General features: G+C 43.0%; 1 protein-coding gene across 1 annotated transcript in view; it reads right to left on the reverse strand.

Annotated features, from left to right (window-relative positions):
• The window catches only part of RNF217 (ring finger protein 217), a 124263-nt gene extending 105051 nt beyond the window's left edge, over positions 1–19212 (reverse strand). The window contains exon 1 of the mRNA XM_043438988.1: positions 18201–19212. Within this exon, the coding sequence (XP_043294923.1) occupies positions 18201–19082 (882 nt within the window). The 5' untranslated portion in view covers positions 19083–19212. The remainder of the gene's footprint in view (positions 1–18200) is intronic.
• Positions 19213–20013: the final 801 nt, after the last annotated feature.

Below are 20013 nucleotides of genomic sequence, written 5' to 3' on the forward strand. Positions count from 1 at the left end.
ATTTACTGGGGCAAATGTGCCCTTCCTACTTATTCAAAATTTTCTTTGTTCATCTTGGACATTTATTCTTCTACACATACTAAATAAATCTCTTGATATGCATTAAATTTATAGACTAATTCAGGAAAACTGACATCTTTATGACATTCTATCTTCCCATTCAGTGGGACATATCTCCGTCTTAATTCACTTGTTCTTTTATTTCCCTCAAGGATTAATAATTTTCTCTGTCAAGATCATGCATGTCTTCAGATTTACTTCTAGGTATCTATTTGAAGGTAATTTCTTTTTCTCACTGGTTCTGGCTGGTAAATAGTACACCAAGCCTTCCATGGTCTACTCCTATATCCAGCAAAAATAATACTCTCTTTGGTTCTAACATCTTATCTCCAGATTCTCCTGGACATTTTATGTAGGTAATCTTATTTTCTAAAAATAATGATCATTTTTAGACAATAACATTATTTTTTCAGATTATATATTTGTCTGTTTCATATTACACCTGCTAGGACCCATACAATAAAGCTAAACAGTAACAGTGACAGCAAGAATCAGTGTATTTTTCTAATTTAGTGAAAATGCTTCTAAGGTCTCACTGCTAAGTTGATATTTACTGTAAGTTTTTGATGCATCCTTATAAGCTTAAGGAACTTCTTCCTTTTCATTTTAATGAATGGCACTTATAACCCTTCTGAAGATAATCAATGAACTATTAAGTCTACCAACTTAGGACACCCTATTTGGAAACAGGGGATGCTGAAGTGATGATGAACAGACATTATATAGAAAGCTTGTCTTTTCCTTTAAAACAAAGTCTTTCTAAAGTGGTCCTTCCACTCTGACAGTTATATGTTTCTTCCCTTTCCTCACCAGACAATAAACCTGCAAGCCAAGGAAGGATGAATGACTTCCCTTCACAGTTCTTAAATCTTATTCAAAGAAAACATTTGAGTAATACAAACCCATTTTCATTCTGCTCATGAGAAACTAAGTAAATAACTTTCACATACTATAATGTCATCAACTTTTGATATTTTTTTCTTTACAACTTTATCAATGGTCTACCCAAGACGACTTGGTAAACGTGTGCTTACATGTCATATAGAAATTTTTAAAGTCTTGAGAGAATAGGTAAGTAGGTAAAATAATTTTTAATTTGTTTTTCAAGCAGAATCTACCATAACATCTTATGTAAATATTAATAGATTATTAAGTCTACAATATGGCAATGGTTAGAAACTATTACATGAAATATATAACGACATACTGTATAATCAATATATACAAAATGCAATGCAGGAATTTTTTGTGCGTGTGGTTGGGGATAGGGTTTTGACTATGGAATTTTTGAGGTATCAACCACATTTTTGCTATAGAAGTATTTATAAAGTGAGATAAATATTAAAGTTTATCATGTATCACTTTATGAACTAGCTTTAATTTTTCAATAAAATAGGTACTTCTAAGGAAAAACGTTAAAGTGCTGAGACCCAAAATTAAAACTCATTCATATTTATAGAGGAAAAACAATGAATCCACCTTGAAATGAGTTCTTCTTGACAAGAAGATTAATCTAGAGAAAAAAAGAGCTAAATTCGTCACAATAAATAGAAATGGGGTGTCAGACACTTAACAGATGTTCTAAACATAAAATAGAAAGTCCAATGTTTCTAACTACTTAAATTCTTCTCAAATTGTTTTATAAACATTAAAGTACTCCAAGATGCTACCTGATATCTGTAATTGTTCACACTATCTAGTTGAAAATATTTTAAATTGAGTAAACTTTCACCCAGGGGTAATTGTTATACAGCAAGATAACTAAAAAATCTGTCATGATACCAATGCATACGGTTTATAATCTTCTAAAATGTATACAACCCACACACGGGACAAATCTATTTTAAAGATAAATACTTGAGGCTTTCTCAAAAATAATTTAAAAACCACATCAATATTTTATTGCCTCCAACTGAAATAGTACTGGTTCCATGATGAATAATAGAATGTAATGAGAAGAAACACTTTAGAACTCTGAAATAAACAAATGAAGGTTCATACAGAAGGGAGGGGAAACTCAGTTACTCAGCATAAAATCAGCGAAGTAAATCTCTGTTTAAGTAATTACTTTATCAGTGTGCCCTTATTAAAAACAAAGAAAAGAACAACCACAATCAAAATGAAACAGCCACTGTACAGTGAAGTCATGACCCCAGGGCCTCTGCCATTAAAGGTAGAGGCAATGGAACTGACATCTAAAGGGAACTCTGTTACAAAAACAAGAATTAGGAGTAAGAGATGAACGTGTGTAATTAGATAGGAATTCATTGAAGGAAAGGACGGTCATTCAAAACAATTCAAAACCGTAAGGACAAGAACTAAGTAGAATTACAAAATAATTCTAACTTCCTCTCAGCACTGAAGGTGGACCCATAAGACCTCTGTTATTTGTGGGAATGAGAGGGTGGGAGTTTCTATTTGTTTTAAAAAGTGATGTAAGCAAACTGTTGAGTATAAAGTGAGGAAAGACTAAGAATAGCAAATTGCAAAAGACTTGGGCTTCCCTGGTAGCTCAGATGGTAAAGTGTCTGCCTCCGATGCGGGAGACCCGGGTTCAATCCCTGGGTTGGGAAGATCCCCTGGAGAAGAAATGGCAACCCACTCCAGTATTCTTGCCTGGAAAATCCCATGGACTGAGGATCTTGGTAGGCCACAGTCCATGGAGTTGCAAAGAGTTGGACATGACCGAGCGACTTCACTTTCACTTAGGGAGCAGAGGAAAGCTCAACTTCTTTGATAAACCGATTCTGACAATCAGTAAAGTAACAACCATGGACAGGTTTCCAAATCCATATTTTTCTGCCAGTGATTTTCTCCATGGTGTCTCTGGACCAAATAATTAAACAAAAAACACATTCAGACAGGCAAGATGTGAGAGGGGATCAAGCTGAACAGCAGTTAATCACATGTGGCTTGAAAAGATAAAGATGGCAGCTGCAGTTATACTGGGTTGGCCAAAAAGGTCATTGGAGTTTTCCTATAAGATCTTAGGGGAAAACCACCCAAATGAACTTTTTGGCCAACCCAGTACAACATGGACCTCTGAACTTCAAAGGCTACAAAGACTGGCAGGACATCCTGCTGGACCAAAGGTGAAGAACTCCCTACACCTTTGAAAACCAAAGGCCAGGTAAGTGATGGGACAAGAGACGGAACCATTTCCACAGTAACCCAGACCACTCATCTCTGCCCTGGACTGCTGCAGCAGCCTCCTAACCCATTGCCCTGGTTCTCTTCTGCCACACCCCACCCTCAAACACAGTTTATTCTCCACAGGGAAGCCAGGCTCTTTTTGAAGCACTAACTATAATTTGACAGCGCCACTCAACTTTCCGATGACTTCGTATCACAGAACATTCCACAGAGGGGCCTCAGAGCTCTCTGCGATCTCATCTCACTCTGTGAGCCATGAACCATGGGCTCCCGCTGCCCCTGCCCTGAGACAGAGCACCCCTGGGGGTCTGCTCAGCCCACACGCCGTGTGCTCTGCCCGGCACCGAGACCTCCGTTCCCTGGCTCCTGCTCACCATCCAGCTACACCTCTCCACTATTTGCCCTACGGCCCTTCTAAACCCCTCTCTCTAGCCAAGGTCACTTTTACCCTTCCTCTTTATTTTGGGACTTCCCTGGTGGCGCAGCCAGTAAAAGCGTCTGTCTGCAATGCGGGAGACCCAGGTTCAATCCCTGAGTCAGGAAGATCCCCTGGAGAAGGAAATGGCAACCCACTCCAGTGTTCTTGCCTGGAAAATTCCATCGACTGAGGAGCCTGGTAGGCTACAGTCCATGGGGTCGCAAAGAGTCGGACACAACTAAGCGACTTCACTTTATTTTGGAGAAGGAAATAGCAACCCACTCCAGTACTCTTGCCTGGAGAATTCCATGGACAGAGAAGCCTGGCGGGCTACAGTTCATGGGATCACAGAGTCAAAAAGACACAACCGAGCGACTGAGCCTGTAAACATTCACCTGTGTGCTTGCTCACTCCATCTCACTTGAAAACATATCCCACCTCTAACTCCCTTCTCCTACGTTTCCTGTGTTTCAACTAGTACTTTGTATAAACTAGCCGAGCTTCAACTTTTTCTACTCCCATCAACACAGCTTCTTCCTAGAACCACTGAAGTCAACAACCAGCATCACACAATGTAGTTATAAACTTTCCCTAACCTTTTGCTTGGACACCTTACTTTTCACTTTCTGAATTTCTACACTTGGTAAGAGGATGGATCATAGACTACATCTTCTCGAGTGATCAGCATGCTCCTAAACAAATATTCTGCGCTCAGAGAATGTTTTTAATAAGAAAGTTCTAGCTTCCCCTCGCTTTTGATTGCCTTAAATCAGCTGAGTTAGAGAACTGACCTTCTGCAGTGTGACTACAGTAAAAGAAAGGAAAGTCTTATGCACTGGAAAAGATTTCTCTGTGTAAAAGTCTCTGCAGCTCACTAAATATCTAGCAGTATATGTGTTTCCATTTGTTTTTCCAGAAGTGGTGATGAGATTAATAGTAATTCTTCCATCATGTCTTCTGATCAGAAGCAGACACTTTACAACATGACCACGTAGGGGGAAGGGTAATTTATGGCCCCAGATCAGTGCTGTGTCATTAGCCAGCCTGTGACAGGACTGTCTGCTTGACCTTTCTTTATTCGCACCCTGAGCAAATCAACAGGGTTTTGGCCAACCCATCTAGATTGTAAAAAGAATCCAAAAGTTCCAGTGCTTTTTTTAAACATCTGAGTCTCAATTTTACTTTATTAATTAATGATGCAAAATGTCTTATCATCACTAATAGAATCATTAGTAATTGTGAAAACAGTGAGTTAGAAACAGCATTCGTAATTTTAGAAATCTCTGACATTCAGTGACACTGGGTCTCTAAGCTCTATGTTCAGTTTATTTTGATACACTGTTTCAATGATGGTGTTAACTGAATAAGCACCACAGAGAGACACAGAGAGGCAAAAAAAATACCCCGCTCCCTGTGCTTACTAAGTCATTACACTTCTTTTCATGTTTCATCTACCAAGCATTCAAAGATTGCTGATGAAATTCAGCTAGTGAGGTATATCTTTCCTAACTATAGCGGCAATCAACTATTCTTGGAGCTAATCATAAAGTGCTATTTTTTAAACCAATGGGTCAAAAGTCTCTGAAAGCAATTCACTTGGATGATTTTTAAGCAAGACTGAAAATTCTGTTTTCAAATTTTCTAAGTCTATAGTGATTTTTAAAGAGAAGAACATATCTGGACAAATGGTATTTTTCAGAAAAAAAAAGAAGCAAACTCAAACTCTTGGGAAAAGACTGACTATTGTTTCACATGTTTTCTTTTCAAGCATTCCTCTTTATCTTTATCTTTAAGAGTGAAGCACTCAGTGACTCACAATGGGACATATTAAAACCTAACAGCAGGAAAAAGGTAAACACCAGAGACTAAGGTTGACTCACACTAAACCCGAAATATGCGAATTCACCTGGAAATGACTATACTTAGATTTTTATAAATCAAAATGAGCACACAATCTTCTTGTAGCACACAAACTTGCGACCTACACACACACACACACACACACACACACACTCATAGCATAAAGCACCAGAACATTGAACAAAGAGAATATTTCTTTTATTTTCAGGAGTCTGTTATTTTCGAAGTGTTTCACAAACAATCTTGAGGAAAATGGTAACATAAGGGGAAAAAAAACACTGAAGTTAATGGTTCAGTTCAGTTCAGTCGCTCAGTCATGTCTGACTCTTTGCGACCCCATGAACTGCAGCACGCCAGGCCTCCCTATCCATCACCAACTCCCGGAGTTTACTTAAACCCACGTCCATTGAGTAGGTGATGCCATCCAACCATCTCATCCTCTGTCATCCCCTTCTCCTCCAGCCCTCAATCTTTCCCAGCATCAGGGTCTTTTCAAATGAGTCAGCTCTTCCAATCAAGTGGCCAAAGTACTGGAGTTTCAGCTTCAACATCAGTCCTTCCAATGAACACCCAGGACTGATCTCCTTTAGGATGGACTGGTTGGATCTCCTTGCAGTCCAAGGGACTCTCAAGAGTCTTCTCCAACACCATAGTTCAACAGCATCGATTCTTAAGCAGGATTAAAGTAGAACCCTTGGAATTGCACCAATCATTTCCCACCATGGACATCTCAAGCAGAAAAAAAAAAAAAGAAAAGCCCTACACTCTGTAGAACTAATGAAGGAAATTCACTTTCCCCACCAAGGTCACATGTTCATACAAACATGGTGTACTAAGATCAAGCCATAGCAAAGTCATTTCAGATTTGATTCAACGGTTCTAATTAGACATAAACCAGTAATAAACTAAACTCTAAACATTAGGGAAAATGGCATTGTCAAAGGAAACAAAACGCTAGGGAAACACTATAACTAAGTGTTTTATTTTACCTGCTGTTTAAAATTAAGCTGGTTAAGCAACCAGAGGGAAAAGCCCTGGTGATTTAACTGGTCACTTACGTCTCAGAGCTTCAGGAACGCTGAGTATGGCCAATAATTGAGTGAGGAAATAAGGCAAGAATCAACACCACAAAAGGGGAAGTAATTTGCTAGGTAGCCTATAATTAGCCTCTGAACCTTACAGTAGAGAATACCATTGAGGCAAACAGCTTTGGAAGATTTAAAAAGGGATTAGTCATTACATGAATGAATAAGTGCAAAATTTAGTTACCTGAGCTGGGGAAAATGAAAAAAGGCACATCGTGAAAGCAATACACCTCCTCCTTTTCAGGGGGCACAGATCCTCAACCAGGAGATTTCTGAGCACAACATACTTGCTTTTGCAAATGTAAGGGCTACCTATGTGAGAGGACACTACCTGCATGATAAAATCAGCCAAACTAGAATATCATAAACAATAAAAATCCAACAGTAAGTCAATTTAACAAACATTAACTAGAGTGGTTAATTCTCAGGTATCATTAAAAATAACAATTTCTGTATAGAATATCCCTGCACCACAAAAACTTTCTGTTACATCAATTCTTTTTATTCCGCAAGGTATTCAATCTTTTCAAACGATCTTTTAATCACTAGTGAAGCTAAAATTTTGATACGATAGAAATTATGTAGAATAAATGGTGCTAATAATCAGTTGTTGATAATTAACATACTATGTTAATAATAATTAACATAAATGGTGTTAATAATCAGATATAATTAGAAGCTGACCCTGATCTCAAGATATTCAGTTACAATGAAATTCTCTAAAATACTTAAGCTTAAAAGGAAACAATGTTTGGACTTCCCTGGTGGACAGTGGGTAGGAATTTGCCTGCCAATGCAGGGGACAGGAGTTTGATTGGGTCCTGGGGGATTCCACACGCCGTGGAGCAACTAAGCCGTTGTGCCCCAACTACCGAAGCCGGCTTGCCCCAGAGCCTGTGCTCCACAACAAGAGAAGCCCCCACGATGAGAAGACTGAGCGCCACAACTAGAGAAGAGCCCCGCTCTCTGCGAACAGAGAAAGCCAAGGGCACAGTAACTAGGATCCAGCACAGCCAAATAAATAAACAATTAAAAATAAATATTAATGAAAGGGAACAACTTTCATATAAGTTTCGCTTAAAGCTTTATTATTAAATTATTCAAAGATAAAGCACAAAACTCCCGCAACACCAAAGTACATTAATCAATATAATGATATGAATGTGTCAGTCGCTCAGGTGTGTCCGACTCTTTGCAACCCCATGGACTGTAGCCCACCAGGCTTCTCTGTCCTCGGGATTCCCCAGGCAAGAATACTGGGGTGGGTTGCCATGCCCTTCTCCCAATGATGTGAATAGGAAATATGTAATTAAATAACTGATAAGACATGAAACTTTAAATTAAAAACAAATTAAAATCCAGGCTCAAAAGTTTTACTACCTAAATTCACAACATTCCTGATTTTTTCGTCTGAAGTACTTGGTGGTTTAAAAATATGGCCCCAAATTCTTATACATATTCACAAAATAATGAAGGTGTGGGTCTAAGTGTCTTTCTGCTAAAAGTGAAAAAGTGAAAGTGTTAGTCACTCAGTCATGTCCGACTCTTTGTGACCCCATAGACTGTAGCCCACCAGGCTCCTCTGTCCATGGAATTCTCCAGGCAAGAATAATGGAGTGGGTTGCCATTTCCTCCTCCAGGGGATCCTCCCTACCCAGGGACAGAACCTGGGTCTCCTGCATTGCAGGCAGATTCTTTACCGTCTGAGCCACCAGGGCAAGTGACTCGGAATGACTTCCCAAGTTAAGACAGCCTCCAAAAAAAAAAAAAGACAGCCTCCACCTGGCTTCCTTGAGACTCTGGCCCTGGGGAGGCCAGCCTCCATGTAAGAAGCCCACTGCCCTGAGACTACAGTCTATCAAGGCTACATGCTGGCACTGCTGTGGACAGCCACAGCCAAGCATCCTGTCACCAGCCAGCATCAGCTGCCAGCCAAACAAGACAGCTGACATCTGACCACCACCGCAGCAGAAGCCCCAAGTGTGAACTACCAGCTGAGCCCTTCCCAAATTCCTGACCCACATGCCATGATCAAAATAAAACGGTTGTTCCTAAGTTCCCAGGTTCTGGAGGAATCTGTTAAGCAGAAGACACGAAACCAGAATAGGTTTCATAATTAAAGAAGCGTCTCAATGATAAACTGGTTGCCAAGATAAAGACTCAGGCCATGGCATTCCATTGCATTAAAAATGTAAATTTACTCTGGAATAAAATATCAAAAATTCAGGTTCAAAATCTACCTTAATTTTTCTACCAACCTAAACATACTAGGTTCAAAATCTACCTTAATTTTTCTACTAACCTGAACATACTATAATTTACTCTCAATCATTCATTCAGTCTTTTAACAAACATTTGCTGAGTAACTATTATATTATATTATAGTACTACTATATTATGGCTCTGGGCTAACTGCTAGTTATAAAAGCAGCTCAAATAATATGGGGAGGGAGACAGAATTAATCAAATATCAAATCATCTCACAAACATATAATTACAAAAGGGGATTTAAAAAATGACTACAGGGCAAAAAGGACTCTAAAAGCATAAACGGTGAGACAGATTCAGTCTGGAGAACAAGAAGGCTGAGAGCTGAAGGATGAGGAGAAATTAACAAAGGAAAGGATACTTGCCTGGAAAGTACTGGAGCTGGAGGGATGGAGAAGAGATTGAGGAGAGCAGCAGGGACCAAACCTCATCAGCAGTGTTATGAACCAGAATCTTTTCACTACAGCAATGGGAAAGGGTTTGTAGGATTTTAAGCAAGATAATGAAATGCTGAGATTTTCCTGTTAAAAACCATCTTGGCTATCTATCCTAATACTTTGTATGTTGACAACTAGCCTCTGATGTATTAGTTATTTATAGTCTAACTACATAAATCCACTACACAAATACTCATTTCACATGGACAGTATGCCAAGCGCTAAGAAATCAATCAGAAAAAAAAAAAAAAATGAAAAAGGTCTCTACATGCATCAAGCTTTATAGTCTAATGGGAGCATGGAACAGGAAACAGGCAATTTAAATACAGTGAAATATGAAGAATCTTACAGTGAGTCAAAGGGTTGTCAAAGACCACAGGAAGGATGTTTAATCCAGATAAGAGGGGGTCAAGAAGACTTCTCAAAGGAAGAAACGTCTAAGCTGAGACTAGAATGAATCAGTGTGAAAGAGGCAGAGATGGGGATTAAGGGAAAAAAGTAGATCCCGCTAACACAGAATCACGTCACTAAACTAAAGGTTCATAATTAAGAGAGTCATAGAGTACTCAATGAACAAAAATAAGTTTAACACAGCTATAGGGACAGATGGGGGTTGGGGTGGGGTTGAGGGGGGTTGATGAGAAACAACAGTGGTAAATAGGAGTTAGCTCACCCAGGCACATGCAAACCATGTTCAAAGTCTATTCTAAAGGCAAGAGGCAGACTGGAAGGCAAAGAAGGGGAAATGCCAAGACCAGTCTTGTATCTTACAAGACAACTTTGGCGGCAGTGTGAAGGATAGATTGGAAATGGCCAAGATTGGAACACCTGGACAAAGGAGGAAGCTGTGGTTGGAATCCAGGAGAGAAATGGTAGAGGCCTGAGCAAGGGAAGTGCCAGTGGAAATGGAGAAAAGTAGAGAAGACGACAGAAATAATTTTAGGAGGTAGGACTGAAAGTGATTAGTGACTGGTGATTAATGAGATGTGGGAGATGAGGGAGGAAAAGAACTCGAAGATGACACCCACGCTTCTGGCCTGGGTATAACTGATGGAGAAACATGGAACCCCAAAGGAAGAGCAAAGCTTTAGGGATGCAGGAAGGAAGAGGAGGAAAGGGAGGTTAGTTCTGGGAGGTTTAAGGTGGCTGTGGATGGAACATACAGGTGGAAATGTCAAAGACAGAGCCAGCAATATGGTACTGTAGGTGAGAAAAAGTCATCCGGGATAGAAGCAAAGATTTAGAAGTCAAGAGCATATAGGTGTTACCTGAAACCATGGGAGTGAAATACATGATCCCAGGACTAATACACAATGTGAGGAGTTGTTCAGTCACTAGGTTGTGTCTGACTCTTTGCAATCCCAAGGACTACAGTAGGCTAGGTTCCTCTGTCCTGTCCTATCTCCCAGAGTTTGCAAAAATTTGTGTCCATTGAGTCGGTGATGCTATCTAATCATCTCATCCTCTGCTGCCCCTTTCTCTTTTGGACTTCAATGTGAGGAAAGAGAGGGTTTAACATATGACCATGCAGATACCAACATTAAGAGACATAACATAAGAAAAAGTTCAAATGGAAACAAAAGGCACGGTCAAGAGTTAGGAAGAAAACAGGAGAGTATGCTGCCATTTAAACTTAATAGTAAGTTAAATCATAGCTCGTCTCAATTCAATGCCACTTGATTTTCTTACATGAAAATGCAGCTGACTTTGGTTGAAATCTTTCTCTGGATCTAAATCTGGGCAAGAGACTTCCACTTCCTCAAAACATGTAATTAAGTTTCTTCTTAGACTGGAAGCCTTGTGACTTTGTACAATACAGATATAAACTTTAAAGTAAAAGCAACATATTTAACTTATAAATAAGATAATAAATGCAAAGACCTTGGGTTTTAGAGCCAAACGGAACTGAAATCCCACCGTTGCCATTTCCTAGCTATGTGATTTAGGACAAGGTCTTTAACCTTGCTAACCTTGAGTTTCCTCATGTAACATTCTACTACCTTTAGTACAGAAATTGAGCTGTTCCTGTTTTCTTGAACCCATTACAATCAGAAAGTCAACTCCACCAGTGCCAATGAAAACAGCACTACTCACACTTACAAATAATCTCCTTGTTGGGAAATCCAATGGTCAATTTAAACTCTTATCCTGCTGAAACTATCAGAAATATTAGACAAAAATGATTTTTCCTTCCTTTATAAAACATCATCTTTGTTTGGCTCTCGTTAACCACTCTACTACCTTGGTTTCCTTCTTGCCCTCTCCCTTTCAGACTCCTTCCCATTCCTTCATACGTCCCAGGGCCTGGATCTGCAAGCACTGGGATGCCCAGACCCAGTCCTCAATCCTCCTCTGGTCTCATGGGTTTAAACATCTTCTCTATATCAGAAAGATTCAAATTTACATCTCCTATTAAGGTCTCTTTGCTGAATGCCACACACCAACTGCCAACCTTTCATGAATGTCTAAACGAGCTTTTTGAATTTCGCACGAACTCCTGATTCTCCTTAAAATAAGTCCTCCTACAGTATTCCTCACCTTATTAAATGGCAAACCCATTCTTCTAATTGCTTGGGCTCAAAACCTGAGTCAGTCTGGACTCTTCTCCTCTTATCCCACACCTCATCATGAGCACATTCCGTCAGCTCGGTTGTCACAAGACATTCAAAATGCCACCAGTTCAAACCGTATCTACCTCTAATCACCCTAGTCTGAACCGGCACATCTCCTCTCTGGCTTATTGCCAAATTCTTCTAACTGATCACTTCCATTCTTTTTTTATTTCCCCAAGTTTTGTTTTTTTTTTTTTAAATGGCTTTTTTTTGGCTAGGTAGCATGTGGAACCTTCGTTCCCTGACCAGGAATCGAACCTGTGCCCCCTGCGTTGGAAGCACAAAGTCTTAACCCCTGGACAGCCAGGGAAGTCCCCCTTACTTCCACTCTTGACTCCCTTGATGTATTCTCCACAAAGAGCCAGAGTCCTCTCTCTTAAAGGTAAAGTCACATCTGATTAACCCAAAACCACCTTACCGCTTTCCAGCTCATTCGGAGGAAATGCAAGTTCTCTATGGCCTTAAAGCCCTTTACATCAGCTTTTCCCACTTCTCCTTCTGGTTTCTTCTCAGTGCTTGCCACCTCATTCCATATGCTTCACCCATATGAACCTTTCTGTCATTCCTGGAACTCCCCCACCAAGCAGGCTTCTGTCTCTGGAACTTTATACTTACTGTTTCCTCAGATATCCTCTTGTTTTGCTCTCTCACTGCCATCATGAAGATCTCTGCTCAAAAGTCACCATGTAAAACAAACCCTCCCTGACAATTCCTAAAAACACTACAAATACATAAAGAAAAATCTCCTTCCCAATATTTATTATCACCCTTCCCTTGTTTTTCTTTCTTTATAGTATACTATAGTATACTAAATAATATCTAGTGTACTAAATAATTTACTTATTTTATTATCAACCTCCCGCCAGCCTAATAAATAAACTCCATAGAGTAAGAGGTTTTATCTGTTTCAGTTCTCTGTGTTTCCAACACCAACAACAGTGTCTGGTATGTAATTAGTATTTAATACGCAAAGGAATTAAAATTAAATAATAAAATACACTAAATGGAAACATAATAACATATTAATAGAAACTGAAACACAATAAATATAAAAAATGCTTGAAATATAGGTGTTCAATTAATGGTTGTTGTTATTTATGGAAACTTCAAAGCTCAAGTGTAATTGCCGAAAACTGATGGGGCAAATAGTAGTGATCACTTTGAAAGAGAATGTTATTCTAGGAATTACTGTCCTGAAGACACTGAATTTTTCTTTTAAAACAGAACTTGATTTGGAAAGGTTCAATGAGTTTATCACATAAAACTCTGCTGACAAAGTGAAGTTGAACAAAGAATTTCTTGAAAGTGTCATAAAGATTGGCCATATTTTTATGAATGATCCAAACACAGTTAGCAAAATGTTTTCTTTTGAATATTTTTTTGCAAAAGCGCAAAAGTAATAAAACTTTTGAAAGAAGCAAAGCATTAACTAATATTCTATTTACAACAAAGAGCTCTAAGAAATATGTTAAGAAAATTTAATTATAATAATAATTTATTACAATAATGTTTCTTATTACTTTGAAATAAACATAAGAGGAGGAATAGTAATATGTTTACTAAAAAGGTAGCTGGTGTTCCAGAACTGGCTTAATAAAATCCTCCCAGAAAGGAAAAAGAAGAGGAGAGCCACACTTGTCTGAGAACTTAAAGGAAAACTTATTTATGTCACCAGATAAAGCTTGGAGGAAACACTGCCAAGAAGGCTCTGAGCCAGTTACTTGGGGGCATTTAACACATTTAAAAAGTCTCTCAAGGTCCCTGACATACAGGTAGCCAATAAATATTTGTTCTATGTGTTAATGGTATATTAACAAATGAAAATGTTAATTATAACAAATTATGACTCAGGTATCTGTCCACATCCCCATCACCAACACTTAAGGAAAAGCTGGGAGCTCAAGTCTAATCTTCTTTTTCTGTCTCTCACATGAGGAGTAAGGAACAGCCTTCAAGTATAAAAAGCTGAGCTAGGAGAAAAAAAAAATCACCACTCCAAAGGTGACACCTGAGGGAAGTAGTACTGGTCAAGTTATCTGAGACCCGCAGGCAGTGAAGACGCAAGAAGGAAGACACCCAGACACTGTCTGCACCAGCCCTGAGGGCCCAGCGAAGAGCCCCGCACAGGGGACTGACTCCTCCGCAGGACTCAAGTGCTATTTAAAATCAAATTTTAAAAAGTGAGAGGAAAAAGAAAGAAATTATTAAGGGGAAAGAAGAAATTATTAAAAGAGACAGCATTAAAGAGTCAGAAGAGGAAAAGAAGTGCATGAGTCAGGAAGGTGTGAAAGTGAATGTTAACCACAGCTCCAAAATACACACCACACACACACACACACACACACACACGCACACACACTGTACCCAGGAGAAGAAGTTTACATATGCCGGAATTCTCACTTTTTAAATTCGCAGAGTGATGTAACAAGAGTTCAGTCTCTTTTAATCTTCACATTTTCAAGACTACCAAAATCACACCTGGCGTGAGAGGATCTGTAAATTCACCTGTGAAGGCGGCTGCTGGCAAACTCCATCTTGAACAGGCCAGTTTCTAAAAATATACAGGTTGCTTTCAGGTTTAAAGGGAAAACGCAGGCTATACTTTTACCCATAAAGGTCTGGATGACTCAGAGTTTAATAAAAGGATCTAGAAGCTTTCACCCCTAGGTCACCAGTTCTAGGATGACTATAGTAGACAGTCATTTCAGGACATTATCATCTAGCAGCTGTTTTGTTCACAAAGTGCCGAAGAAATGTTGCTTGTCTCTATTAATACTCATTTGACAGGTGTATACATTCCAATTCATATGCATGTGCCATCACAAGCACTTTGAAGCAGAGTGATGAAAGTCACAACAGCTGTTACCTTTAGAAAGCCCTTAGCATGCCCAATTCTCTCTTTTCTTTATATAAAATGCTAAATATTAGTATTTCACATCCTACCAGATTTTACTGTCCCCAATCAAAATCATAAAGGAAAGATACCTGTGGAGAATTTTTGAACTGAGTGTGGTATCATTCTATGAAACAAGGAAAGTAACAATCCTTCCTCCTAGAAAATGGGCTAACGGCCAAACCATCTGAGAAGGTCAGTTCTCAGAATGGCTCAGTGCCCTGAAGGAGACTGCAGACGTCCCTGGGACTGCATGCTCTAAGCCACGCCATACGTGTGCACACAGGCCATTGGAAATGGACCTCTGAAGTTTATGCACCAAAGACTTACGTACTCATGCAACACAAACCAGTCAAACTCCCAGGGCCTCTAAATCGACCCCATGCATGTGTGCCAAGGATTATAATGTACCAGTTCACCCCTTCACCACAGCAAATGATACCTGTTGGCCAGATAGTCATTCCACTAAGAAGGATTCTGCATAGTCCCCAGGCACAGTCATAACTGAAGAAGAATTCTTATCACTAAAGAAAAACTACTTTTAGTTTTTCAAATCACTGTTTTGAAAAACTAAAATTATTATTTTTAAACCACAATATAGAGGAATTTGGGCTTCCCAGGTGACGCTAGTGGTAAACAACCCACCTGCCAATGCAGGAGACATAAGAGACGCTGGTTCAACCCCTTGGTCCGGAAGATCCCCTCGAGGGGGGCATGGCAACCCATTCCAATATTCTTGCCTGGAGAATCCCAGGGACAGAGGACTCTGGTGGGCTATGGTCCACAGAGTTACAAAGAGTCAGACATGACTTAAAAGATTGAGCATGCATGCTTGCACATCGAGGTATGTGGGTTTCCCAGGTGGCTCAGGGGTAAAGAATCCATCTGCCAATGCAGGAAACACGGGCAAGATGGGTTCAATCCTTGGGTTGGGAAGATCCCCTGGAGAGGGCATGGCAACCCACTCCAGTATTCTTGCTTGAAGAATCCAGGGGCAGAGGACTCTGGGAGGCTACAGTCCACGAGGTCGCAGAGTCGGACACAACTGATGAACTGAGCACGCACAGAGGTATTTAAGTCACCACCCAATCTCCTATGAGTACATTGAAATAATGAAGACACCTACCCACTGGCCTTTGCCACATATTCAGTCCATGGCACTAATGTAAATAAGACTTATCATCTAAAAATTTGCATTCCTGTCTTCCAACTTTGTACCTTCTTCCAAAGAATTCATCAGCTCCTTTTAGAAGAATATTATTTAACCAGGCAATATTCCAGCTCACATTTAGTATGCATTTTTAATGACTGCATAAAATGCTTAATAGGGACTCTGCTTTATTTTCTTAAATGATATTAACTAATACACTAAGTATTTGGCACAAATCCAAAAGATGATGACAAAAGTGACTATTAACTTTTTATTTCAAATATATCACTTTAGTTTAAAAAGGCTTAAGACGCCTGCAAGTTCAAGCTTGACAGATTTACTACTGTCAAAACCAAGAAACCTTAGGAAATGAGAAAGAGGGCCCTCTTTATGCCCTTTTGATCTGGTTCAGTGAGGCAACAAAACAGCTCTGCAGCTTGATTTTGTTTTGCTTTAGAACTGGTGTGTCATTACAGAGCATGGTCTGTAATTCCATTTCATTGACGAGGAAATTAAGACACAGAAAAGTTAAATGACGTGGAAACAGAGTCTTTGCGTAGAAGGGACCTTAGAATTAACACAGATCACATTTTGGAGGCAAAAAAAAATTTTGCTTTCAGGAAAGGGACATGCTTAAGGAAATCAAAGCAAAAAGCAGAGTACCCCAGCTTCTAATGACCACCTCCCTTGAACCTCTAAACCCACACTGTATTTATATTCAGTGCTTAAGAGCTACATGATATTGTCACTCTGTTTACACCTCATCATATGCCACCTTGTATTGTTCTTGTGTATACATCTTGTATACATACAAGGGAGCTTCCTTGGAGTAGAGCCCATAGCTTGGGAATGTCTGAATCCCACCACAGGGCTTTGCCCATGCCTATCTGCTTGACTGTCTGACAGTGATATCCTAGAAACTGCCACAGTGAGAAGCGGGCTTTCCCCGTTTGAAGTATCTGTTTGCGGATAAAGCACGAAAGAGACATCACAGTCTCTCACAGGCGCTTGGATAATCTCAACCATCTTGGCCAAGTCACTGCTTGTGTAACATTCCATTCTGTCTAAATTCCCCTTTGCGTTTTCCATTGGGCAGGGTACACACTTTCAGTCTAGACACAAGCACAGATTAGCCACAATACACAGAGGAACTGCTCGGTGTGAAATCCTGTTTAGTTTCCCTTCGGCCAAAGTTATTAAACACTGTTACGAGGAAGGATACCAACATGAATCTATCAGACAACAGAGGCTCTAAGATGCTGTCTAGTCAGACAAACAGACATGTGGAACAACTTCAGTGCATGCAAGACACGCAGAAGTGTTTGCAAGTATATAAGCCGTGGCCTGGAGGGTGAGGGAAGGCTTCACAGAGAAGTTGGCACCTGAACAGCCCAGGGTTTTGAAAGATGAATAGGCCCAGGACAATCAGACATGGGATCAAAGGGCATTCCGGATTGTGCAAAACACTGGCAGAAACACAACAGACTGAAAACTGCTAGAAGGACGCATTCACCACCAGGGAAGGAAAGCGGGTCAACTGCACTCTTCCAACTTTCCAAGAAAAAAAACAAGCTTTCAAATAAGCAACCGAGGAGGAAAGTTTCACCAGTGCTTGTTTTGTTAAGCCTCTTAGCCTTGCCTCGCTTTGTTTGGCTTTTTCTGTTTTGTTCCCTCTTAAAGAAATAAAACATTCTGCTGGCTTAAAACTTCAGTGAGTAAAAGTACTTCAACTTTACTGTGGAAAAAGAAACTGAAAAGTGACCCAGGGGCAAGGAATACATAATTAATAACACTTTTCTCTGGATTATCTGAAAGTAGCAAAATTTCAAAGTCAGGAATCACTCATTGCAACCCTTCTCTCCACGAACTCAATACATATTTATTTTCTGCCCACTATTTGTCAGTTTCTGGAATACCAGGCCTCTGAAGCACGCTCAACTGCCCTCCTCTTTGAGCAAGCTCCTTGCTCGCAATTTAATAAAAGCAATAGCAGAGGGCAATGCATTCATACCCTGTTCCTTCTATGGCGGCCAATCAAAGCCCAAAGCTCACCCAGAGTTAAATTCCAGTCAAGCTAACCCACGAAGACAAACACACTTAAATATTCTAAGGGCAACAACCGAGATGTAAGACACTGATAGAGGTCCTCGGTAAGGGTGTTCATCAGCTCTTCCTGTGAGCAGGGAGCGGGCGAGCGGGATTTCCTGGCCACGGATTTGGAAAGCTGAATGGGGACAGAGGAGGCTCGGAGGGGCTGAGGTTACCTGGGAGCTCAGGTAGACTTTGAGGCACTCCTCGCACACGGCCTTCTTGCAGCAGGGCAGGGGCTTGATGGGCTTGTCTTCCAGGCACACCCGGCACATGAGCACCATGAGGGGCGCATAGGGATCCCCGACCCCACCCAGGTCGGAGTAGGGTGGGGCTCCCAGCAGGCTGGGCACGGAGAACGGCTCGGGCGCCAGGTAGAACTCCAGCTCGATGCTGCCGCCGTCGGGGGACAAGGGGTCCGCTGGGAGCGACAGCTGGGGGCTGGGGAAGGAGGAGGGGGTGCCGGGAGGGTTGGTCACCGGCGGAGCCCGAGGTGGCGACGCGGGCAGCGACAGCCGCTCCGCCGAGGGCACCTCGGGCAGGTCGTTCTCCACGCAGAACACGGAGCAGAACACTTGTCTCTTGGCCGGGGGCGGGCGCCGCGGGCCCAGCACGTCCAAGACCAGTCCGTCCGGGGCCCCGACGCGGACGCGGGTCGGGGGCTCAAGCTCCTCGCCGGGGGGCGCCTCCTGCTGTTCATCCCCGCTCTCTTTTCGCTCCCCCGTTTCCTCCTCCTCCTCGGCCAGCTGCTTTTGCAAAGCCTGGGCGTTGAGGGGCCCGGGGAGGGCCAGTCCCGCGGGCTGCCCGGGTGCCCGGCTCTTGCTCCAGCTCGGGGCCCCCCGGCTCCCCGCGGGTTCCGGGGCTCCGGCGTCCGCGCAGCCGGAGTCGCTTCCGCAGCCGCCGCCGCTCGGCTCGGAGGGGGCGGCGCGCGGCCCGGGCGCCCCGGCGCTGTGCCCCGGCGGCCTCGGGGGCTCCGGCGGGCCCGCGGCGCCGCCAGCGGGGGTCCGCGCCTCCAGGGGCCCGCCGCCGCCGCTCACCGTGCTCTGCTCCTCGCCCATCGCCGCCCGCGGCCCGAGCCGCCGCTGCCCATCCAGCCGCCGGGACCCCCACCCGGCGCCGGCGGGCAGCGGGGGCAGCGGCTCGGCTCGACTCGGGGCTCTGCTTCTGCTTCCGGGTCCCTCCTCCGAGGCTGGGACGCCCCGAGCTCCCTCCAGGGAGCCCGTGCTCCCGGGCGGCGGCGCGCGGGGAGCCCGGCCCGGCCTGCTGCTGCTCCTCCTCCCGGTCCGCCCGCGCGGCCGGGCACCGCCTCGGGGGCACCGAGGGCCGCTTGCTCCGGCCGCCGGCGCGCGCGCCCCACATGCAGATCGGGGCGGCGCCGCGGCCCCCGGGAGCCCCCGGGCGGGACAGAAGGGTCCGGAGGGAGGAGACCGTCAGTCCCGCGCCATCGCCGGTCCCCGCTGTGGGCCAGGCGGCCGGAGGGCGGTGGTCACAGGGTCGAGGGGCCTGTGGCGCCGCCGCGGCGCGCACCGGGAGGGGCAGCCCGAGCGCGAGCCAGCCGCCGCGGCCCCTGGGGGAGAGGCCGGAGCGCGCGACCTCCCGCTCCCGCGCCTCGTGGTTCACCTAGAGCCCTCCTCGCCGCCCCTCACCCCACCCCTTTGGCGCACACCTCCCCACACGTACACACGCGCGCGGCCACCGCGCGCTCACTCACGCACACCCCGAGTGGGTGTGATCTCAGACCGGGATGCGCTCCCGCGCCCGGAGTTTACACTCGGCCTCCACCAGACACCCTCCGGAGCCCGCAGGCTGCCCCTCGGGCTACACTCGGAGGAGAACTTCCTACAAAACTCACTTTACTGAAAGCGGGAACCAGAAAAATCCTGGCTACTTAGGATTTTTGCTTTCGCTTGTTTCTCTTGAGTTCGTCCCATTTGAAATCCTCCGAAAATGGGGTTCAGAAAAACAACGCTAGGAATTCTTGGTTTAAAA

Source organism: Cervus canadensis, chromosome 20 (genome assembly GCF_019320065.1).
Source record: "Cervus canadensis isolate Bull #8, Minnesota chromosome 20, ASM1932006v1, whole genome shotgun sequence".
In the NCBI taxonomy this organism is placed as follows: domain Eukaryota; kingdom Metazoa; phylum Chordata; class Mammalia; order Artiodactyla; family Cervidae; genus Cervus; species Cervus canadensis.